General features: G+C 46.5%; 5 protein-coding genes across 9 annotated transcripts; 2 read left to right on the top strand and 3 right to left on the bottom strand.

Moving 5' to 3' along the window:
• Positions 1-355: 355 nt before the first annotated feature.
• On the bottom strand, positions 356-2,644 carry LOC100837462 (transcription elongation factor 1 homolog). Its single transcript, XM_003564273.4, has 5 exons — positions 2,489-2,644; positions 1,436-1,567; positions 1,269-1,339; positions 857-878; positions 356-768 (listed from the first exon to the last, which is right to left on the bottom strand). The coding sequence occupies exons 2-5, from the start codon at positions 1,546-1,548 to the stop codon at positions 705-707; spliced, it is 270 nt and encodes an 89-aa protein (XP_003564321.1). The 5' UTR covers positions 1,549-1,567; positions 2,489-2,644; the 3' UTR covers positions 356-704.
• Positions 2,615-9,807, top strand: LOC100838857 (pentatricopeptide repeat-containing protein At5g39710). Of its 4 annotated transcripts, XM_024456512.1 has the most exons (4): positions 2,615-5,003; positions 5,843-6,129; positions 8,486-8,688; positions 9,191-9,807. In XM_024456512.1, the coding sequence occupies exon 1, from the start codon at positions 2,707-2,709 to the stop codon at positions 4,795-4,797; it is 2,091 nt and encodes a 696-aa protein (XP_024312280.1). In that variant the 5' UTR covers positions 2,615-2,706; the 3' UTR covers positions 4,798-5,003; positions 5,843-6,129; positions 8,486-8,688; positions 9,191-9,807. The 4 variants fall into 4 exon arrangements, with proteins under 4 accessions (XP_024312280.1, XP_024312279.1, XP_024312281.1 ...); XM_024456511.1 differs by lacking the exon at positions 9,191-9,807 and having other exon boundaries at positions 8,486-8,878; XM_024456513.1 differs by lacking the exon at positions 9,191-9,807 and having other exon boundaries at positions 5,837-6,129; positions 8,486-8,878.
• On the bottom strand, positions 6,628-9,465 carry LOC100838546 (GDSL esterase/lipase At1g28600). Of its 2 annotated transcripts, XR_002961546.1 has the most exons (6): positions 9,150-9,465; positions 8,469-8,678; positions 8,246-8,391; positions 7,862-8,135; positions 7,045-7,433; positions 6,628-6,985 (listed from the first exon to the last, which is right to left on the bottom strand). XR_002961546.1 is itself a non-coding variant. In XM_010229728.3 (5 exons), the coding sequence occupies exons 1-5, from the start codon at positions 9,424-9,426 to the stop codon at positions 7,219-7,221; spliced, it is 1,122 nt and encodes a 373-aa protein (XP_010228030.2). In that variant the 5' UTR covers positions 9,427-9,465; the 3' UTR covers positions 6,628-7,218. The 2 variants fall into 2 exon arrangements, 1 of the variants encoding a protein (XP_010228030.2); XM_010229728.3 differs by having other exon boundaries at positions 6,628-7,433.
• An 895-nt stretch (positions 9,808-10,702) lies between the features above and the next one.
• LOC100838249 (GDSL esterase/lipase At1g28600) lies at positions 10,703-13,402 on the bottom strand. The gene is made up of 5 exons (XM_010229729.3): positions 13,096-13,402; positions 12,271-12,480; positions 12,049-12,194; positions 11,510-11,783; positions 10,703-11,125 (listed from the first exon to the last, which is right to left on the bottom strand). Exons 1-5 carry the CDS (start codon positions 13,373-13,375, stop codon positions 10,911-10,913), a joined length of 1,125 nt encoding a protein of 374 aa, XP_010228031.2. The 5' UTR covers positions 13,376-13,402; the 3' UTR covers positions 10,703-10,910.
• A 1,196-nt stretch (positions 13,403-14,598) lies between these two features.
• On the top strand, positions 14,599-17,449 carry LOC104581647. Its single transcript, XM_010229727.3, has 3 exons — positions 14,599-15,089; positions 15,836-15,942; positions 16,018-17,449. Exon 3 carries the CDS (start codon positions 16,692-16,694, stop codon positions 17,271-17,273), a length of 582 nt encoding a protein of 193 aa, XP_010228029.1. The 5' UTR covers positions 14,599-15,089; positions 15,836-15,942; positions 16,018-16,691; the 3' UTR covers positions 17,274-17,449.
• Positions 17,450-22,651: the final 5,202 nt, after the last annotated feature.

Below are 22,651 nucleotides of genomic sequence, written 5' to 3'. Positions count from 1 at the left end.
ATGTAATATTTCGACAAGAATTATGGAACGAAAGGAGCAGTACTCTAGATCTTAGCCCGTCATGGACAGCTGCGCCTTTCCATTCCATTTGCTTCTCCAGGCTATTTTCATAGCATGGATTTTCCTACTATGCTTCATTTCAATTCCATTTGCTACTCCAGGCTTAGTTACCGGGAGCTGGCTTGCACATCCCAGATATTTTTATGACATAACAGCATTTCTCCTACCATGCAGCGTCTGTGTACAGATGATCACATTACATGTACATGGACCAATTCTCAGCTCCTAATAAACCTAGCTAGTCCTGAATAAAGGCCTTCTGCAAACAGCAAACATCGAACATATTCAATGGTTCTGAAATTTGAACTTATCTCAACCATGACAACATTACTAAATTACTGATAAAAAATGCCCTTACATGATTTCATAGGTGAAGGATCCATAATCGCATAACCGCTACTGAGGTCCAACACAATCTCATCGGTGACGGATCCATACACATCACACATAACCACTACACAGGTCCAAATACAAGTACACAATATATCCAGTTGTTTATTGAGCGCGGGATAAACTGCCTACTAATGTTCGATCAGCCAGTATGTCCTTACATCATCGCTACAGACATGGCTGATAGTGGCAGTCAATAACACCAACGCGTTACAGGTCATGGTAGTAACCATTTCGTTCAGATTGGTAGATGCTCATGCGCCATCGTCGTCTTCGACAGTGTTGACGCGCTCACACTCATCGATCCATTCGCTGTATCTGCAGGAAAAAGAATTCCCATCTTCAGTTTTAGGTGTGGATGTAAGTGACATATTTTACACTGAGACGCTAGTTGCAGTAGACTTACATATCAATAGGTTCAGTCAGCGCTGCACCAAAGAGAACAGAGAATTAGTACAAGTTTGAAAGCATGCAGCTAGTAAAGGATAACTTCTACATGACACTGTACTTGTGCAGGTTTGCTTTTTATTTCATGCAATTCAGTTAACTAGAGTAGGAAATTTTAAAATAGGGAGCCACATGTTTATATCATCTTAACAGATGTGAAGCTATGATTTAATTGGTACGGAGGAAATACATATGTTTTACAACCTCAGTTCTGCTCCAGTATAACCTAGTTGAATGCTTTAGGAAATATATGCGTAAGCTAACAAACTAATGAGTTGATGATTGCTGCAGAATTTTCTAGCTGACAATTAGTCGAGTAGCATTTAAGTTAGGAGGTGCAATCTGCAGTTCTATGCATAATTTGGACATACCATTAACAGTGGTGCTGAAGTTTTCCTGGCAGATTCTACAATTAGCCTCACCAATCAGATTTTTCATATCACTGAAAAACAAAAAGAAAACTCAGTCAGAATGTTGAATAAGTAAACATGACCAGCATCAACCCAACTAATAAGAAATACTGTAAAAGTGGTCTCACATTCGGCATTCAACACTGCTCCCATGATTGCAGAATGGGCAGGAAAAGACTGTATCAAGCTTGTCCATCCTCTTCTTGGGAGGTGGCTTGGCAGCTGACTTTCTCTTCCCCATGGTTCAACTTCTTTTCTTCCTTCAAAATCAACAAGGTGCAAAGATTATAATCTATCGAATGACGATGAGACGTAGAGTACCTAGCTGAGAAGAACACGCCACAAGAACGCAACAGATAAGATCTATCAAACAAAACAACAATCATATGTAAGGCAACCCAGTGCGTTCTGTACTAATTACCATAAAAACCTACAAGGAATTCTAGGCCAATATCAAGTTACAACACATCGTTTCTTCTAACAGCTATGAAACAAAAACAACAATCATATGTAGTAGAGAACGCACTTGGTTGCCTTACATATGATTGTAAGGCAACCAAGTGCGTTACAAGGCAACCAAGTGCGTTTCTTCTAGTAGCTCTTAGAAAAAATCTACAAGGAATTCTAGGCCAATACCAAGTTGGAGTACAACACATCATTTCTTCTAAGAGCTACTCCAATGGTACAGGTACAGGCATCATCCAGAAAATGGTATCCTGGAACAAATAAGACAATTTCTGACCCTGCCATCGACACTACATCCACAACCCAATAAAGGTAAAGTGACACATCATATCCAATCCAATCTGCCTGTGCCCGCAAAATTCGACGAAACCGACAAATTTGGCAGTAACCCTAGCCATCCATCCGTACACGCCTTCGTCAATAACTAGCCAACCCCAATCTTCCCATGGAACTACAATTCACCAAGGTATCACCCCGGAATTCGATCAAGAGCGGCCTCACGAAACCCCGCGGTAACGGATCCGGCGGATCACCCCGTCAAGTTACACCCATGAACGACGCAAAATCACAACCCAAAACGAACGATTTGTGGCGCAAAAAACCCGCGACAAAATCCTCCAAAGGACGAAACCGCGAAGCAATCGATGGTGCGCGCTAGAAGGAAATGAAAATTACAGCGATTTGGAAGAGTATTTGGGGGGAGGATCCATGCTCACCTCGGGGGGTCGGGGGCGCCTGGTGACGAGGGTTGGGGGAACAACGCTGGAATTGGGGAGAGGAGAGAACTCGAATCGAAACGCCTCATTTTATAAGGCGACACGAGGGGCCTGGTTGTTGGGTCACTGACGCACCGAGTCCACACCCGCTGGGCTTTTGCTGGGCCGCTGGAATGAAAATATGCCGGGCCGTGCGCCGCCGCGAACGCCGCTGAACAATGGCTGCCGCGCGGCAAGCGGCCACGGTCGCCTCCGGCGGCCACCACCCGGTGCTCCATGCCCACCTAGCGGCTCTCCTGAACCCCTCCTCGACCTCGCCTCCGCTCCCGCCCCCGCTCCGCGGGCGCCACCTCCCGCTCTCGCTCCCTGCGGCCACGCGCCTCGCGGCCTCCTTCCCGCCGCTGCCGCTCCTCCTCGCCCTGCTCTCCGCGCTCCGCCTCCTCCCCTCCCCGCCGCCGCCGCGGCCCTTCGACGCGCTCATCAAGTCCTACGCCTCCCTCTCCCGCGGCGGGGGCGGCGCCTCCCTCGCCGCCGCGGCCCTCGCGTTCGCCAGGTCGGCCGGGTACGCGCCCTCGCTCCTCGCGTACAACGCCGTCCTCCTCGCGCTCTCGGACGCCTCGCTCCCCTCCGCGCGGCGCCTCCTCGCATCCATGCTCCGCGACGGCGTGGCGCCCAACGTGTACACCTACAACATCCTCGTCCGCGCGCTTTGCGCCCGCGGGCAGCGGGAGGAGGCGCTGGGCGTCGTGGGCGACGACATGCGCGGCGCGGGGTGCGCGCCCAACGTCGTCACCTACAACACGCTCGTCGCCGCGTTCTGCAGGGCCGGGGAGGTGGACGCCGCCGAGAGGCTGGTCGGTGTGATGCGCGAGGGCGGCGTGCGGCCAAGCCTGGTGACCTTCAACACGGTGGTGAACGGTCTGTGCAAGGCGGGGAGGATGGAGGACGCACGCAAGATGTTTGATGAAATGGCGAGGGAGGGATTGACCCCAGATGGGGTCAGTTATAACACCTTGGTCAGTGGGTACTGCAAGGCGGGCTGCTTGCATGAGGCATTGGCGGTGTTTGCAGAGATGGCGCAGAAAGGGGTTGTGCCAGATGTTGTGACATTTACGTCGCTTATCCATGCAATGTGCAGGGCTGGGAACTTGGAGCGGGCAGTGGCTCTAGTGGGGCAGATGAGGGAGAGGGGCCTCCGAATGAATGAGTTCACCTTCACAGCACTGATAGATGGGTTCTGCAGGAATGGGTTCTTGGATGACGCATTGCTTGCAATGAAGGAGATGAGGGAATGTAGGATCCAGCCTTCAGTAGTGTGCTACAATGTGCTTATTAATGGTTATTGCAAACTAGGAAGAATGGATGAAGCAAGAGAGCTAATCCATGAAATGGAGGCTAAAGGAATGAAACCTGATGTTGTGACATATAGTACGATCCTCAGTGGATACTGTAAGATTGGTGATACAGATTCTGCATTCGAGTTGAACAGAAAAATGCTCAAAAAAGGCGTGGTTCCTGATGCAATCACCTACTCGTCACTCATAAGGGGTCTTTGTGAGGAGAGAAGACTTGGTGATGCATGTGAACTCTTTGAGAAGATGCTTCAACTTGGCCTACAACCGGATGAATTTACTTATACAACACTGATAGATGGTCATTGCAAGGAGGGGAATGTTCAGAAGGCTCTTTCTCTGCATGATGAGATGATAAAAAAAGGTGTTCTCCCTGATGTCGTGACATACAGTGTGCTTATAGATGGGCTTAGCAAGTCAGCACGTACAAAAGAAGCACAACGGTTACTCTTCAAATTATACTATGAAGATCCTGTTCCAGACAATATTAAGTATGAGGCTTTGATGCATTGTTGCAGGACAGCTGAGTTTAAGAGTGTGGTGGCTCTTCTTAAGGGGTTTTCCATGAAAGGTTTGATGAATCAAGCTGACAAAGTTTACCAGTCAATGTTGGACAGACATTGGAAGCTCGATGGGTCTGTGTATAGTGTACTTATTCATGGGCATTGCCGGGGAGGAAATATTATGAAGGCTCTCAGCTTCCATAAGCAATTGCTGCGGTGTGGTTTTTCTCCAAATTCAACAAGCACTATTTCATTGGTTAGGGGTCTATTTGAAGAGGGGATGACTGTGGAAGCAGATAATGTGATTCAGGAGTTGCTGAATTGCTGTTCGCTAGCAGATGCTGAAACATCAAAGGCTCTTATTGATCTCAATCGGAAGGAAGGTAATGTGGATGCTGTGGTTGATGTTCTCCGTGGCATGACAAGGGGTGGGCTACTTCCAAGCTCAGGGTGAATTGTGTATGCAGAAACCTTGCTCTTTTTGTGGAGCACTGGAATTGCATGATGTCCATAGTTCTCTTTGGAGCATTTATTGGTTCTTGCCTCGCTGAGCATTATGATTAGTGCTCTGTGGAAGTACCTTGCCACGAATCATGATGATGCTCCATCGAAGGGTTGAAAAATATTACTTTCCTGCTTCATGCTGCAGGATGATGTGAAGTGAGCAACTATTTGATCTCCTACTAATTTTTCAGCTCCTGCCATGTGAATGCCAGTTGTTCGTAAATCCTACACTTGGTACTATTACCTTGATGCATTTTGTATTTGTCATATTGCTAAGGTTAGATGAATGGTTATTGGTGTTATCAAATTAGAATTATTTGATATGTCCTTTTTCAAGACACTAGAAGATCAGTGTTAGATGGTTTGCTGACCGATTGAAGTTGTCTTGTACTGTGGTCTCAGTTAACAGTTAACACTTCCTAGCTAGCACCTCTGTTGTCCCATTCACGTAGAATTTCTTACCCGGGAAATTGGGCTGGAGCACTGCCTACTCATTAAGAAAATAGAGTGTGGTAACTACAATGCTTGGTGGGCCCTGTTTTAATGGGAACGGGAGTAGGAACCAAAAATAAAAGAAGTTCAGATTACTCCCAAAATGGGAGTAGGTACTATGGCCACCTGAAGTCAGGTTCCACTGGGCAATGTGATCATGAGTGAGGGGAAAGTGATCCTTTTATGTCTGAAAATCTGTGGATGCATTCGTTCCATTCTTTCCACATGATACACAGCAGGGTTCTGCTCAATTTATGGTGTTGGTCCTTGTTTGTTGCGTTGAGCAAACCATCCTGCCAACCAGGATCGCTCGGAAGCTATCCTGTTTATATTCATGTAAAATTGCACTTATTGGCATAGTTTTGTAAAAACACTGTATATCTTTAACTCCGTGACAAGTTTTAATTCACATCTTACAAACATGTGCATTCGCAAGGACCTAAACTAATCCACATGTTTTAGTCAAATTACCTTAGTTCAACTCACTGACTTCCCAGTTTCAGTTTTTTTACTTGCAGAATGAACAACTGAAAGTGCCAGAATATGAAGCATACACTCCAAAGAAGCCACCTATATCCCAACAACACCACTGAAGGGATAGCGAAAACTGGCAATTATGATTCATACTACACTGCTGAATAGGATTGGAAGGATTCTGATACCATTTTGTATAATCTTCACCTTTACCATGGAAAGCTTTGTGAATTGTGTGCTCTTAAATGGAATGAGGCAAGAAGAAAAGGGAATGGTAACTGCAAATTCAAGTACAGACGCAGTTAGCACTTGTCAGGTATGTGTGTGTCTAAGTACCATTTATTTCAGAATTAATCACTTGATAATTCACTTCTTCTAATCGAGTATTAGTTTGTATGTAATCAATTGCAACTTAACTAATTCAGAATTATAACCTAGTCTTCTGCATAAGGCGAGCTAAAATGATTACATAATTATAGGACGCTACTAGGAGGCTTCCACTTGCTTTCTCTAGGAGGCTATAGATTCCAGTATTCTAGATATTTGTAACTAGTATTCATTCTGTCGCCCACCTAACTGTGATTACATGGCTCAGCGACCTGGTTATGCGGCATAACCAACAATTATATGGTGATGCTAGGGCCATCAGTTCCTTGCATACTGGTTGACATACTCGTTTTAGAACTTTGATACATTTACTAACCAGAAGAAAAGGATAAAACTTCACAACCTATTTGGTGGCTTTTGATCATAGTAGTGAAGATTATCCTTTTCTTCGTTTTATGGAAGACGATTATCCTATTCAGATACTAGATTTGTGAAATTTGTATAAATACAAATAAACTTTTTCTTACAATAATGAAATCCATACAAATATAATTCTACTTCTAAATACACAAGACATGGATGTAGCTGGGTGGGCTGGTTTGTTAGAAAGGGGAAAAAATGAGTGATTTCCAGGAGGAACTAGACATAACACCAAAATTTAATTAAGGTGGAGCTTAAGTTTGAACCTACTCTGGCTAGCCCTGCTTCCATGGTGATCGCCAGTAAACCCCCTGGGTGACTTCTCGGTTGGTTTACACCATTACCATGGTTTGGTTTTATTTGCACATAATACCATGTAATTCGACTTCACTAGACTAGTCTTCTTGAGTCCAACCCAATCAATCCTGCAGAACCGGTATCAGGCAAACACCAACCGTGGACCAATTTGTTGAGTTGAACGCACCTGGGATTGTGTGGCTGAGTGTCCGCTCTCGCATGTGTAGGTAGCTTGAATCAACTATCAATCAGCACCAGAAAACAACATTTCAATACATAGGACATTCTTGCAAAAGAAAATACGTCGTAATACATGCATGCAGTTCTCCGGATGTTTGTTCACGCATTTAGCTAAGGGGCTTCACTTCAGAATCGGTGGTTGGCAGTATGGGCCGTTGAGCCAGCCATTGGCTACCCGTTTGTTGGCTGCGTCGCTGAGGTGCATACCATCCCAAGAGAGGTAGCTCCATGGGTCATGGCAAACGCTCGAGCCATCCATACCGCACATGGCGTCCAAATCGAATCCGCTTGGCGAGTCGGCCTTTCCGCAACAGCTTGTGAGGATGGTCTCAAAGCCTGCACAAAGAAATCGGTCGAATCGAAAATGAGTTGATAATCAGGGTTCACAAATTTATTTTCAGTTGATCTTGGCAATCACTGAAATAACAAAAAAAAAACGTGATCTTGAGATCTTGGCAAATTTTTAATCTGAACGGACCAAATAATTTATGTTGGATTTTCAAAATTACAAACAAATTGAGCAAATCTGATTTCCTTTTGAACCCGTCCCAAATTTCAAGTAACATTTTTTTTACCAGAACATAACCTATTTCAGTACCTGCTGAAATGGTGAAATTTTGGTCATATCCCTGAGCCTACTGATGTTTGAATCATCAAATTTAGTTGAAGCTCCTATCCAGTTATTCTTTTAGAAAGAGTAAAAAGACAGCTGCTCTGTTTGCAAGGGATCACTAGCAACATCCAACATGCATGTAGAAACTTACCAAACTTTCTGGGATCCTGCACTATGTTGTAGAGGTGGCTTGAGAGGTCGGCATACATGATCCTTGTGTGCTGATGCTTCTTTTGAAGCTTTGAGAGGCTGCTCCGGAGGAAAGCGTTGTGCCTGTTGAACAAAACGTTGTGGTTCTTGAGGCAGCCATTCTCGTCATAGTCACTCTTGTCGGCGCTCTGGAAAATGAACAGGTACATTGGGTAGCACCCAAGCGGAGCAATGTTCGACACCACGATGTGCACTGCACCGAGTGTAATTAATTTCTGCATGTTTGGGACGTATGTTAGGATACAAACTGCATCGAGTGGCCACATTATTTGTTAACATATAGGAGGTTTCCCAAAATAACAAACACATATAGCTTTGCGGTTACCTCTACACCGGATGTAATTGTGTTCACTGTGATGGGCATGTTCTTGCTGGCCTCATCTACCGTCGATCCATTAATCAGTTGGAGGCTGTAGTCATTTTCCCCCAGTTGAAACACAAATAGGGACTTGGCCAAATAATCCTTGCAATCTACATCCACAGTTATAGTTATAGCAATTTTTCGCATGCGTATATCATCAATCAATAAAATGATCTAAATATATTACTCTGCGGTGTTCCACAGATTGAAGGCAGCAGCCGTTGGAGAGCCTCCATCTGGTTCTTCATGGAGCCATTAAGATTTACGTCGTAGCCGGTGAAAGCACCAGTATCATAGTCAAGCACGGTGCCGCCGACGATGGCCATGTTGGCACCTCGCCGGAAGTCCTTGCCGTCCGCCATGGACGGTATGAGAAATGGCAACCCCAACGCTTGTGCTGCGCACATGTATGAACCACGATCACTTGAACTATTTTTTATATGCATCTTTATCTTTACCTTCATAAAGATCTTAGTTTTTTTTAGGGATTCATAAAGATCTGAGTTGGTGACGGTCCTTTCACCTCCATGGAGATTATTGCATTTTAAATTATTAAGAAATTAGTTACCACAGTTATATATGATTATATATTGTAGACATACGTATCGTGCTTTTTTGCTTAGTTATCAGTACTGATTACACTTTTGAACATTTGAGTTTGCAAAATTAGGGATTAGACAAACGTTTAAACAATTAAAGATGCAACAAAAAAAAACTCCCACTGCAATTTATGAGCATTTAGCTAGTGTAGCCAGCACAGTAACCTTAGTATCAGTTCTCGCAAAATATAAATTCCAGTTGCACTTAAAATTGAAGTTATGAAAGACCAATCAGATTTGAATTTTGGCGCATCGATCTGATATTTTACCGAGGAAGTCGACATTGACCCGGCCATCGCTGCACCGGCAGGTGGGCTTCTGGAAGTAGGTCTTTCCGTAGGGTGGACGGGCGAAAATGCCGAGCACGCCGGTCAGCAGCAGCCGGCCGTCGGGGCACAGGTTGCCGGTGTCCGACGTCGAGTCGCCGAAGTTGAACATGGCGTTGTACCTCCGTTCATCGGCGGCAGCAGTGGCGCAGGCCGCAGCTGCAAGTGTAGCCATCAGGAGGCAGCAGCACGACAAGACGGACGGCATTCCCCTGCTCATGACGATTGATCTTCCTGCGTCCTCCTACCATCTGGCATTCTTGCGCGCTGGTGTTTATGTACAAACAGGGTAGCGCTTGCCATTGCCATCGCTCGTGCCGCGTGCTTAAGTGCGGCAGTTGGCCGCTGCTGCGCACCAGTACGAAATTGGATGAATCCTCTCAAGATCGAGATGGCCCAACAACCAATCCACAGCAACTTTTTCCTAGGACTTACTTGAGACCAACGGTACATATTTCTGTTGATGGGAGTTTTGAGTTTGAGAAAAAAAAGATACTCTGATGACCGACCCAGTTTAACAGAAAGCTAGTTTGAGCCGTTGGGTTATATTTCAGCACACACGCAGATTATTAATTCTCCAAATAACTTCATTTTGAGCTAATTAACCATGTTTTCAAGAATTTGAGCTAATCAAACATGTACAGAGATAGAGTCCCTCTCAAGCCTTTTTTTTTGCGGGTACCCTCTCAAGCCTTTTTTATATACACAGCCTTGAATGCATGCATGTACGTACATGTATTTCGAGTGTAATGCCGCCTATACTTTTCTTTTGCAACAGATCGAACAACCGATCAATCAGAGGTTTAAAACTCAATCCCACTGTTCATCTAAATTGAGAACCATGGCAGGCCAAAACTATGCATCGGCGTCTACTGTGAAAACCGACCCAAGATTTGGAGGCTTTGTGCGGGATGCACCGCGTCCTGCCGCCATTCTCACTTTACTTATACCAGGGCTTGGTTTTATTTGCACATGTAACACCATGTAATCCTATGGAAAGAGACTAGACAATTTATTTCAACACTCACCCTACGTCGAGTCGAACTTGAGACCTCCCACTCTGATATCATATTGAACTGCATGTACTAGCCATCTGAACCAAAAGCCCGAGCTGATGGAAAGAGGCTAGACAATTTACTTCAACAAACTTTGCACTAGTTTTCTTGAATCCAACGACCAACCCGACCAATCCTGCAGTACCGGTACATGCGAACAGTGGCGGATTCAGAATTGTCTAAAGACTAGGGCTAAACTAGGCTATGTATGAAAGCCTAGGGCTAATCCATTGTTAATTAGGTTATTTTGCCAAATCACCATTACAATATACATGACCCCTAGTTGTCCTAGGTGTGATTCAGCCCCTGCATGCGAACGCCAACTATGGAACAAATTTGTTGAGTAGAACGCACTTGGAATTGTGTGGTTAAGCGACCGCTCAAATGTGTATGTAGCTTGAATGAACTACATCAATCATCACCAGAAAACAACAAATTTCAATATTATTTCATAATTTTTAATACATATAGGACGTTCTTGCAGAAGAAAGTAGTACTCCTTCCGATCCTAAATTCTTGTCGTTCTTTTATTAATGTAGGACCGGAGGTAGTACATCGTAATACATATAGCATATTTCATAATTTTTCAATACACATAGGACATTCTAAAGTTCTCCAGATGTTTTGTTCACGCATTCAGCAAAGAGCTTCACTTCAGAATCGGTGGTTGGGAGTATGGTCCGTTGAGCCAGCCGTTGGCTACCCGTTCGTTGGCGGCGTCGCTCGGGTGCATACCATCCCAAGTGAGGTGGCCCCATGGTTCATGGCACACGCTCGCGCCGTCCATCCCGCACAAGGCCTCCAAATCGAATCCGTTTGGCGAATCCGCCTTTCCGCAACAGCTTGTGAGGACGGTCTTAAAGCCTGCACAAACACATCGGTCAAATCGAAAATGAGGTGACAATTAGGGTTCACAATTTATTTTCAGTCTGATTTTGGCAATTACTGGATTTTTGTTTTTAATTTGATCAAACCACAAAACTTATGTTTGAATTTTTTGAAATTACAAAAGAGTGAGCAAATTTGATTTCCTTTTGAACCCGGCCCCAATTTAAGTGCAACGATTTTTTACCAGAACATAAATATTTCAGTACACGCTGAAATGGTGAAATTTTAGTCATATCCCTGAATCCACTGATGTTTGAATCATGGAATTTAGTTGAAGCTCCTGACCAGTTATTCTTTTAGGGAAAAAAGAGTCAGCTGCTCAGTTTGCAAGGTATCACTAATATGCTTGTAGAAACTTACCAAACTTTCTGGGATCCAGAACTATGTGATAGAAGTGGCTCGCGAGGTCGGCATACATGATCCTTATGCGCCGATGCTTCTTTTGAAGCTTTGAGAGGCTGATTCGGAGGAGAGCATTGTGCCTGTTGAACAAGATGTTGTAGTTTCTGAGGCAGCCGTTCTCGTCATAGTCACTCTTGTTGGAGCTCTGGAAAATGAACAGGTACATTGGGTAGCACCCAAGCGGAGCAATGTTTGACACCACGATATGCACTGCGCCGAGTGTAATTAATTTCTGTATGTTTGGGACATATGTTAGGATACAAACTGCATCAAGTAGCTACGTTATTTGCTAACATATATTTGACACTTCTCCATTTGCGGTTTCCTAAAATAACTGTTTGTACATTTCGTGCTTGAGATATTGTTAGAGTATATACTTTGGTCCAACTTTACCTAAATATATATTTGCTATTGGAATGCATGTTCAATGTTAATTTCTTGCAAGTTTCACGAACAGAGGAGTATATATAATACGGAGTATATAGCTTTGCGGTTACCTCTACACCTGATGTAATAGTGCTCACTATGATGGGCATGTTCTTGCTCGCCTCATCTACCGTGGCTCCATTAATCAGTTGGAGGCTGTAGTCATTTTCCCCCAGTTGAAACACAAATAGGGACTTGGCCAAATAATCCTTGCAATCTACATCCAGAATTATAGTTACGGCAATTTTCCGCATGCATAAATCATGAATCAACAAAATGATCTAAACTATTACTCTGTGGTGTTCCACAGATTGAAGGCAGCAGCCGTTGGAGAGCCTCCATCTGGTTCTTCATGGAGCCGTTAAGATTTACGTCGTAGCCGGTGTACGCACTGGTATCGTAGTCACGGGCGGTTCCGCCTACGATGGCCATGTTGGCACCTTGCCGGAAGTCCTTGCCGTGCGCCAGGGACGGCGTGAGAAACGGCAACCCCAACGCTTGCGCTGCACACACATATACGACCCACAATCAGTCAATCACTTAAACTACATCATTCATCTTTATCTTTATCAGTACTTTTGTAAACAGTTGAGTTGGTGACGGCCACCTCCACAAAGATTCTGTATAGTAGATATATGTATCCTGCTTTTTATAAGTTAATTCGACCGATTACTTTGTACTCCCTCCTTTTCACAAAGGTTGGCGTATTTTGTTTCGTTAAGATAATCTTTTGACCAAAAATTACTCTATTAATATGTAAGTTATATGATACGAAACCATGATCATTAGAAAGAACTTTTAAAGACAAATCCATTGATATAAATTTCATGTATGAAAAACACATATCATGGAGTTTTCATTGGTCAAAGCTTTGTTCTAACGAAATAAAATACGCCAACCTTTATGAAATGGAGGGAATATATTTTAGTTTGTGCAAAATCAAGGATTAAACACAAAAGTTTAAACAACTGAAGATGCAACAGAAAACAATTCCACGGCAACGCAATAGTACTATTTGTCTCGCAAAACATAAGTTCCAGCTCTTGCATTCAAAATGAAGCTCTGGTCATGGAAAACCATTGAGATTTGAATTTTGGCGCATTGATCTGGGAATATACAGAGGAAGTCGACGTTGACCCGGCCGTCGCTGCACAGGCAGGTAGGCTTGCCGAAGTAGGTGTTCCCATAGGGGGGGCGAGCGAAGATGCCGAACACACCGGTCAGCAGCAGGCGGCCGTCGGGGCACAAGTTGCCGGTGTCCGACGTCGAGTCGCCCAAGTTGAACATGGCGTTGTACCGCGGCTCACTGGCCGCGGCAGCTGCAAGTGTAGCCGCCGCCATCAGGCAGCAGCACGACAAGGCAACGTAGGAAGACAAGCTTGTGCTCACGACGGCCATGGTTGATCTTGATTCGATTTATCTCGCTGTGTCTCCTCCTGCCCTCATGGCGCACTCGATCGATCATATTTATACATAAATAGGGTGTGTGTAGCCCGGCTTAACTTGCCACCGTGCCGTGCCGTGCGGCCGTTGGCGCGTAGCAGTTGGCGCGCAGCAGCGTCGAGTACGAAATGGGTTCAAACCTGAAGGAGATGTGCATCTGATTTGCTCTCGCCTCAGATCTCGCTGCTCGATCGAGACTTTCGAACTTGGTTCTCCGTTTGCTTTGCGGGTGATCCAGTGGAAAAGGACCTCACTGATCCATAGTGACACCCAACTCACCCAACCGATCCATAGTTAGTTAATTTGTTCCTAGGAGGCTAGAATGAGACCAACAATGAATATTTCTGTTGGCTAGTTAAATGCATGCACGGCGTTGCTACAGAATTAAAACTACACGTATTGCAAGCCTTAGTATTTTTAAAATATTTATGTGCTGATCATATTATTCAATGTTATGCTACATAATAATTCTCTCAAAATATTTAATTTAGAAAACTATCTTAGAAGCATACGTTAAGTCAATAAGAAAATTTCACAGAACCACATTTTTTGTGGCAGTGGTCTCACGAAACCACAGTTGTTGCTAACAGTCTCACAAAACCACAACTCTTGGGACAGAGAGTCTTAAAATCCCTAATCTCGATGATTAGGCAGCTTGATGGTGTTTCTGACGACCCGGATGTGGCATGCGTGGTAGACAGAAGGTATGAATGAGAGAGCAAAAGAGGGAAAAAGGAACGAGAAGATTATGTCTAATTTAATGGGGAGGTAGAGAGCAGCAATGGACGACGGCGGCAACAACCTCGACGAGGCGGCCGGCGGCAGGGAAGAGCCTCGACGCGGGTACGCGTCTGAAGTGGGCAGGGCATGGCAGAGCCTCGACGTGGTAAGGACGTCGTCGCGGATCCTAGGGAGGTTCTGCCGGAGGCTGGTACATGCAGGCGGAGGAGATCGATGCGGCGGCGGCGCACAGCCGGTTGTGGAGAAGACGCACGCGAAGGAGGAGATTCGCTGCGCTTGGATTCGCGCGATGAAGCTGGGCTGGCATCGGGCTGCACAAGCTGGGTTGAAGTACCGCGTGTGGTATTTAGAATTGTTTTTGGCCCACCAGAGAAACTCAAAGCCCAATAACGAAATCTTCTATAAATATGACCGCCCGTCCAAACCCTAACGCGTTGCCTACTCTCCCTCACCCGCTGCCACCCTCTGTGTGTGTCTCTCTCCTTCACCCACCGCCCCCTACCCTGCTGCCTGCTCCACAGTGTAGGTGAGATGATGCTTGCCGCACAGCACCTCCCTTCCGCGCTGCCGGGCCTCCACCCTCTCACCTGCGGGCATCTCCGTCGGCGGGAATGAGACCACCGGCAAGAGCAGGGCGTGAAGGCTCTGCGACCGGCTCACTGCTGGACGCGAAGCCATCTTCGTGGCCGATGGAGGCTGCCTCGAGCAGGGGCCGACGACGCCGTACTCGGCAGTAAGCCCCGGCATCGTCCTCCTCTCCGGTCGCCCATCGGCGCCATCGCCCGATCTCCCTCGACCGCAGCTGCTGGATTCGCCCTCATCGGCAGGAAGCCCCTTCGTCTTCTACCTCTCCGACTGCACGGCGCCTCGATTGTCCGATCTACCCCGGACCTCGCCTGCCCTACCTCCAACCGTCAATCCATCCACGGTTAGCCTCTTTCCCTCTTCCCGGGTATTTTCAAGCGTATCTCAGGCCGCATCTAGCCCGCCCATAGCTCCGCCGACAGTCGCTGCCGATCCCTTCGCTACTGTTAACACACCTCATGGTTGATTTGAACATCCCGATTAGCCACAGTTTCATTGTTGATGGATAATTGATTTTCGTTCACTACTAAACTCATCTTAACACTTCGATTTGATACTATCATTAGTTTGCAATTCTAATTTAAGGCCATTTTATTGGGTGGTTATTAATGTGTAGGTTCTGCAGTTGATTTATGAATTGGTGTGTCCTTCAGCTATATGTAAATATTGCGTGTAATTGTTCTTTTTACCTCATTGCGGAAGCATTGCTTTTTATATGCAGTGAATGGCTTTGTTGGTATCATGTACTTCGGGGTGTGCTAAAGGAGGCTGGCCTTGTAGCTTTGTTTGTAATTAGGACAAGCAAATATCTCTGTTCTAGGTTTGCATCAAATAGCTCATTATTATTAAATAATTGATGATGCTATTAGCTGTTGCATGCAGAAGCCAATCAAATAGCTGCATCTAGATGTTAATGAAGTATCGATCTGACTTAGCACAGAAGTTTATTTTCTTGCCATGCTTCTATCGACTTTGATATTGTCATCTACTGTTCTTGTCGTGTGCCATTGCTGATATGTCAAGACTTGAACCCAGTTTGTATGCTGAATGTTTCTTTTAGTAAAGTTTATGTTTCTTTGCGATGGCCAGGTGACCACGAGCAACGCCTCTGTTCAGTTCCTCCTCCTAAGACTACTCTATGTTGACGAAGTCCTGCTGGTCCTCACCACGACCTCACATCCTACAGATCCATGAAGGTTAGCTGACCTCGCTAAGTCGATATGCAGCATGTTGTTTATCAAAATGTTTACTAATTATCTCTCATTTCATAGGATGATACAGAAGCCTTAGTTGATATAGCAAACACAAGTTTTTGTGGATGCTGTCATTTAAGATTTAGATGGAAGACTTTCCATGTGCGCTCTGTTGCTGGTAGAAATATGTTTTCTTGTGATGTACTCCCTCCATCCCATTTTAGGAGGCGTACTACTCACTACTCAAATGTTCATGTCCGTTTAGCAGCCGTAGTACTCCTTTTACACTTCGCTTCCGAAAATACCCCCACTTCTGGTCCCACGCGAGCTGCTCGCATGCATGCGTAATGATTTCAACTTTCCTTCCGGAGGCCCTCTCTTGCCTTCCCCATGCATGCTGCGTCCCATCAACTTCTCCAGCCCCATGATTCCATCTCCTTCCTTCTCACGGGTCATAGCCATCCAGTACTTCTTCCTCCTTCGGTTCTTTTCCACAGCCATGCCCATGGAGCTCGCGGATTCGCTCGACGCCGTGCAAGCGCAGCTGCAGCACCTTGATGTTGTGCAGGAGCACCGTGCAAGAGCAGATGCAGCGCCTCCACGCCGAGCGCGCGCAGCGACTGGATGCCATGCGGGAGAGGCTGAACCGCCTCAACGCTGTGCAGGAACAGCTACATCACCTCCACGCCGTGCGCCTGTAGGAGCTCGACGCCGCGCGGGAGCAGAAGGGCCACCTCGACGCCATTCAAGAGATGCTGCAGCACCTCGTCACCATGCGCGCTCAGCATGTCGACGCCATAAAGGCACTGCCCGCCGGAGCAGTGCTGGTGGAGCTGCTGGGCGTCGAGGCGGTGCATGCTCAGCACTCCGACGGCGTTGAGCAGCAGCTGCTCAACGCTGAAGCTGTGCATGCGCTGCCTCCTGGTGCGGTGCTTGCTCAGCCACTGCTCGACGTCGAAGCCGTGCTTCCCGGCGAGTCCCAGCAAGTCAAGGACGAGCCAGTCGTGCTCCCCGGCGAGTCCCAACAGATCGACCATGGGCCTGTACGGGACGAGTTCGCGATTCTCGCCAGCCATGGCGACCTAATTGCGGAGGACTCGTACGAAGAAGACGAGGAAGAGAACACCATTGTGAAGAAGAAGCTTAAGGTGCCGCAGTCCAACGATGTTGGGTCCGTCAACTCCCTAGCAGGTGAGAGAGGTGAGACATTCTTGCCCACCTTTAAAGATGAGAAAAAGGATGAAATGTTTCCTCCTTTGGGAACTTTCCTCCATTTCATGAACCCTCACGCATTTGCTCGAGATGGAAGCATAATTCCTCGAAAACAAGAGTAATTTAGATTGAGTACAAGGTTGAATGAGTAGTTGAATGTTATGCATGTTTGTTTCATCTGGATACTCTTATGTACTCCTATTTTGTGTGCACTCTTAATGGACTGTATTGTGTGTGTGTACTCTTACTGGAGTATGTATGTTTGTTTGAATCTCCTATTCTGATTTTCTTGAGTTTACTTAACCATGCATGCATATGCATGTTCACTGATGCATATGATTTAAAGGATGAACAAAGCAAAAGGCTAGTAAGTTCAATTCATAAGTGAAGCACAAAAGATTAGTACATCTCACATCTCATGCTTGATCACACGCAGCTTACCATCATGCTTTCATACTTGTGATTACTACATGCCTCACTGGCCTAAGAACTCAATAGCATGTCTCACTAATTCTGGGTCGCATTCCAATCGAACTGGAAGTGCATGATTCCTCTGTAGACGGTCTTTGTTCATGTGTGGGATGGAATAGTGTTGTCCTCCCCGGTGACGCATAATCTCCATCATGCAAGTTTGTTTAGTGAGGAAGATACGGTTGAGCTTGTCACATGGGTATCGTTCAAAAGTATCAACAACCTTAGCCACTATATCATCCACGCTGCCAGGAAATGATGTTTCAAACAAGGATCGGAGACCTGCAAAAATCCCAAGATCTAGGATGTTTAGATCAGGTGAGTTGGGTGGTTGGTTCATCAACCGTATGTCATATCCACCTTCTTGTGCAGCCCGACAAAAATCGATGTCGGTAGGAGCAACATGCGTCTTTGCGTTATCTTGTTGGATGAAAATTGGCATGCCAAATTCTTCCACCGGCCATTTTTCCTTGATAGCGGGCAAAACCTTGTTGATAAGAAACTCCCGACTAATATCCCTGTCTACTGGCACTGTTTTGGTAACCAAGGTACCAGCAGCCCTCCTCGCGGTACTTCTCTTCGCAGGCTCCACACAAACGAATGGAAAGATACCTATCTTTCTTGTGAATGTGAAATTACCATGCACATCACGCCGAGGTCTTGCTACAGCAGCTAGAAACATGACCTTCTCAATGTGAATCTTGTTCTCTTCAGATTCTTCCTCTTGCGATAGAACCACTTTTCATCTATATATACCATGTTGTACATACTCTTGAAGGTAGGGTTCTCCGGCATGCTCATGGGGTCTAGCATCGACATGCAGTACTGAACTCTTGCTCTCATGTTAGCCTCGGTCAATGTATACTTCACGTCATTCGTGTGCCTCCATATCTGCCTGTCCTTCAACCTCCTGTGTACTGTGCTCTTGGCCATGGTCAATTTGCTTGCTAGTCTTCGAATTGTTGTCCTGTCCTTCAAATCAATCGCGTTAACGGCTTCAGGATTTATGTCAATTCTCTTCCTTCCACAGTTCTTTGCCTTCCTGCTGAATACTCCATGCACTCCACCGGCAACCTTTCCATTCCGCCAGATGCGATGCACAACTCTTAGTGGCACGCCCGTTATTGCCTCTACTTCCTTTGTCACTCCGCGTTTTAGTTTTCCCACGGTTGTCCTCTCGAGTAGCAGGCCATAGATATATCGACGTTCATCGTCAGTGTACCACCTTAATTTCTTTCCAGTGTTGGAATCACCTGAAAATTATGTGTACTGTACTTGATGAAAACAAAACTCACTAAAAACTGGAGTGGCAATCTGCACTAAAAATTCTTAAAAATGGCTAATAGTCTAGCCTAGTTTGATTGAGCATGGCTATTGTACTTCATCATGCATGGCTACTGTACTTCAAAAACAATCCGATCGAGTACGTGCCTTGTTCCTGGTTGCCTTGTCCGGCATCGTGCTCCGAACTCGCGTGGCCGTGGCTGGCATCATCTTCTGCATGGCCGGCGTGCTCCACACTCGCTTGACCGTGGCTGGCGCCATCTTCCGCGTGGCCGGCGTGCTCCGCACTCGCTTGGCCGTGGCCGGCGAGCCCCATGCCCAGCCTGGTTTGTCCGCGGCCACCGAGCCCCAGCCTGGCTTGTTCGCCCCCTGCGAACCGACGCCCCCCATGACCACGGCCGGCCAGCCCTTGTCCTGCGAGCACTGGTGCTGCACGACCACGGCCGGTCAGTCCCAGCCGGTGGTGGCTGCCCCCAGCATGCCCGTCAACGTGCCCACGCCCAGCGCGGCCCAGCACGTCATGCCCACGCCCGCGACAGGCGACGTCGAGTATGATGCGTTCGTGGCCAGCGGCTTCGACAGTACCGTGTCCAAGACCGGACACGCCACGGCCGGCGACGGCGACAGTGGCGTGTCCACGCCCGGTGACGCCACGGCCAGCAACGTCAAGAGTGGCGTGTCCACGGCTGGTCAGATCCAGCCGTGCGTGTCCGCCACCAGCGACGCCGAGTCTGCCGTCTCCACGGCCGGCGACGCCGCCTCTAGCGAGGTGGAGCCTGTCGTCCCCACGTCCTGCCACACCACGGCCCGCGACGTCGAGCTGTGTGGCGTGTCCACGACCGACGACTCCACGGCCGGCGACGCCGCGAGCAGCTACATCAAGTCTGGCTTGTCCACGGTCGGCGACGCCGCGAGCAGCTACATCAAGTCTGGCGTGTCCACGGCCGGCGACGCCGCGACCAGCGACGTCGTTTCTGGCAGATCCTCCTGTTCATCGCTTGAAGACATCAGCGCTTGAAGATCGAGTACAGCAGGACAACAGAAAGATTAAACGGGTAAAGAAAGAGAAAAAGGCAGATCCTTCTGATCAAACGATCACCTTCAATGCTATTCCACCCAAGGTCGTCATTGTTGGGGTCAAAAGCATGACCACTGTACTCCTCCACCTCATCGGGAGGTAAGTTGAGGTCTATCATCGGGATGTAAGATTAGAGAAGAAGAGCGGAGTAGAGTATGTCCTTGCCGATGAGTTCTTGAGAAGACTGGCGCCATTTCCTTATAGTGCTGGGTGAGCTGCTAAGAAGACTGGCGCCATTTCCTTGCTTCAAATTTTCAATTCATGGCGCTAACTCTCCATGCAAAATTTGGGTTGCGCAGGCTTGTTGGCGGTTCATTTTGAGCTGTGAAATTTGACCGAGAGGCGGGAAGCGTTTCCAGAGATCCATGCAAAATTTTCAGCAGGTCAATTTTGCTTCGACGGCCACCGTGTGCCAATACGAAGAAGCCTGCATGGCTGCATGCGCCATGCAATGAGCGGACGATTAAGGAGCTGCGTGGCTGGGCGTGAGGGCCCCACGCAACAGGGAGTCTTTTATAAATGCTTTCGTGCGCTGCTGCAATCTGATCTTTCCGGATACTCTACCGCACTGATTGGCCAACAAAAAGTCATTCCGTGACAGAAGAGAACAGCCAAGTCATGCATCCAGGGGTAGTTTGGTCTCAAATTTGGCTGCAGGAGGTTCCTTTGGTACGTGTGCAAAATCTTACACGCCCCTTAAAATGGGATGGAGGGAGTAATATGAATGAAAATCGTGTGTTCATTTGAAAATCTGGTTTGTATTATTCTATGACCGGAAGGTAGTCTGATGGGAATTATCTAGCCGAAAATAGTACTGGGCCTTATGAGCCAGGGTCCAAACGAAATTGGAACTAAATAAAAAGGCCGAAAATCGAAAAAAGAAAAGTTCGAACAAGCGCCCGGACAATTTAGGGAAGCGTAAAATAAAAAATGTACAAACCCAATTTAATCGTCTCGGCCCATTTATCATGACAGTTCACTGTGAAAATTAGTTAAATGGGCCAAATTGTTGGGCCAGGCCCAGATAGATGACATGCTCGGACCGGGCTGATTTCGTATTACGACCTTTTATTTCGTCACAAAGTTTGCCACGTCGGACAGCCACGTCAGATCCTACGTGTACTGGCCGGACCGATAATGACCAAAAAAATTGGTCATAAAATTTATGACCATCCTAGTTGGTCATAACCGCTTATGACCATTCCACCCCAAAGGTCATTAAGTGTCATTAGCGACGGTTGCTTTTTGACGATCTGTTTTTCGTCATGAGAACCGTCATAAATTGATACTTGTGATGATTTAAGGACGAAAATAGGGGGTCATAAATCAGCATATTTCTTGTAGTGAATGTAGGGAGTAGTCTCGGTTGCAATGAACGGACGACCAACAATTCAAATCTTTTAAGTGTACCGATGGAGTTTTTAGTTTGAGAAGATTTCTGGCTCCATTGTTATACTTCGGCCAGTTTGACCAGAAGCTAATTGAAGCGGGTTTTTTTTTTTGTGAACAGCTAATTTAAGCGTCGTTGTGGTATTATTTCAGCACACACGCAAATAACTTCATTTTGAGCTAAACATCCATGTTCTTTTTAATCGAACATGAAGGAGTCCTTGTCAAGCCTTTTTATACACAGCCTTGAATGTACATGTATTTCGAGTGTAATGCCGCCTATACTTTTCTTTCGAATTTGCTATCGATCAGGCGCCTGAGAAATAAGTATTTCTCAGTCGACGTGTACGGACCGTCCATCTGTTTGCTTGCGCGGAGATTGGTGCGTTTTCTTTTTTCTGTGTGTTGTTTCAGTGTGGGCTGTTGTTGGGGCCGAGTTTGTCCTTCACGATGTGGGCTTTTGGGCTTTTTTCACGGGGGGCGGTCGATAGCGTGATGGAGGGATGCGTATTCTTATCGAGAGATCTGTTCCACGAAAGGGTATTCTTCTCCAGAGACCAGGTCGGGAGCAGGGTCGGGAGGGGAGGCGGAGGAAGAGGAGCTCCATCGCCTAGGAGCCGCTGGGAGTTGCGCTCCGTCCTCGCTGATAAATCCTGCATCCAGGTAAAGTTCTTGCCTCTTCTTCTCGGTATAATAGATCAAGAGGGGAGGAGATGGTTGTGCATCTAGGGTTTGTTTTTTCTGGCTAGGGTTGTATGCGGCGGTGGGATGGTTGTTCGGCGGCGGCGATTTTTTTTTATTTTTGTGTGCTGTTAGATGCATCAGTTTTGATGGAACTTTTGTATGCTGGCCATGTCACTCGGGAGGGGCGTAGTGTTTTTATCGATTTTTTTTCTGGAGTGAATGCCTTGCATAGTTGCTCTAGTCCACTGTCCACAAACTTTAGGAATTAATACATCAACTTATGTTGATTTTATTTCTATAACACCATATGATAGTAGTGATCATGTTTATTTTGTTTCCATCAATGTATATCATTCCAATATGGTCATTTTACTGTATGATTTATAGGTCTGTACAGAGGTTCAGCATGTTATCATACACCTAGCGACAGGGTGTCTCATTTTTGTATTGGGGCTTTGCAAGCTTTTTTCCATTAAGTTTTGTGTGTTTTCTGTGTAGATATCATGGCTCGTCGTTGCAAGGAGCGCAACGATTGAGTTCGATGTACTTGGCAGACACACCGATGTTTGTGTTTCAGCCTTCACAATCCCCATG

This window comes from Brachypodium distachyon, chromosome 1 (assembly GCF_000005505.3).
Source record: "Brachypodium distachyon strain Bd21 chromosome 1, Brachypodium_distachyon_v3.0, whole genome shotgun sequence".
Taxonomy (NCBI): Eukaryota; Viridiplantae; Streptophyta; class Magnoliopsida; order Poales; family Poaceae; genus Brachypodium; species Brachypodium distachyon.
Note: the sequence above shows the minus strand (reverse complement) of the source record. Positions and strands in the feature narration are given on the sequence as shown.

What these genes read in the sequence shown, in the direction of transcription:
- LOC100838857 (XM_024456512.1), top strand. Translation starts at nt 2,707, where the DNA reads ATGGCTGCCGCGCGGCAAGCGGCCACGGTCGCCTCCGGCGGCCACCAC.
- LOC104581647 (XM_010229727.3), top strand. Translation starts at nt 16,692, where the DNA reads ATGCTGCAGCACCTCGTCACCATGCGCGCTCAGCATGTCGACGCCATA.
- LOC100838249 (XM_010229729.3), bottom strand. Translation starts at nt 13,375, where the DNA reads ATGGCCGTCGTGAGCACAAGCTTGTCTTCCTACGTTGCCTTGTCGTGC. An exon ending in AATCTGTGGAACACCACAGA is followed by an intron (nt 12,195 to 12,270) that starts GTAATAGTTTAG and finishes TTCTGGATGTAG; the next exon opens with ATTGCAAGGATTATTTGGCC. An exon ending in CTATTACATCAGGTGTAGAG is followed by an intron (nt 11,784 to 12,048) that starts GTAACCGCAAAG and finishes CCAAACATACAG; the next exon opens with AAATTAATTACACTCGGCGC.
- LOC100837462 (XM_003564273.4), bottom strand. Translation starts at nt 1,548, where the DNA reads ATGGGGAAGAGAAAGTCAGCTGCCAAGCCACCTCCCAAGAAGAGGATG. An exon ending in AGCAGTGTTGAATGCCGAAT is followed by an intron (nt 1,340 to 1,435) that starts GTGAGACCACTT and finishes TTTGTTTTTCAG; the next exon opens with TGATATGAAAAATCTGATTG. An exon ending in CTGACTGAACCTATTGATAT is followed by an intron (nt 769 to 856) that starts GTAAGTCTACTG and finishes TTTTTCCTGCAG; the next exon opens with ATACAGCGAATGGATCGATG.
- LOC100838546 (XM_010229728.3), bottom strand. Translation starts at nt 9,426, where the DNA reads ATGAGCAGGGGAATGCCGTCCGTCTTGTCGTGCTGCTGCCTCCTGATG. An exon ending in GGTCAATGTCGACTTCCTCG is followed by an intron (nt 8,679 to 9,149) that starts GTAAAATATCAG and finishes ACATGTGCGCAG; the next exon opens with CACAAGCGTTGGGGTTGCCA. An exon ending in GCAGGATCCCAGAAAGTTTG is followed by an intron (nt 7,434 to 7,861) that starts GTAAGTTTCTAC and finishes TTCTTTGTGCAG; the next exon opens with GCTTTGAGACCATCCTCACA.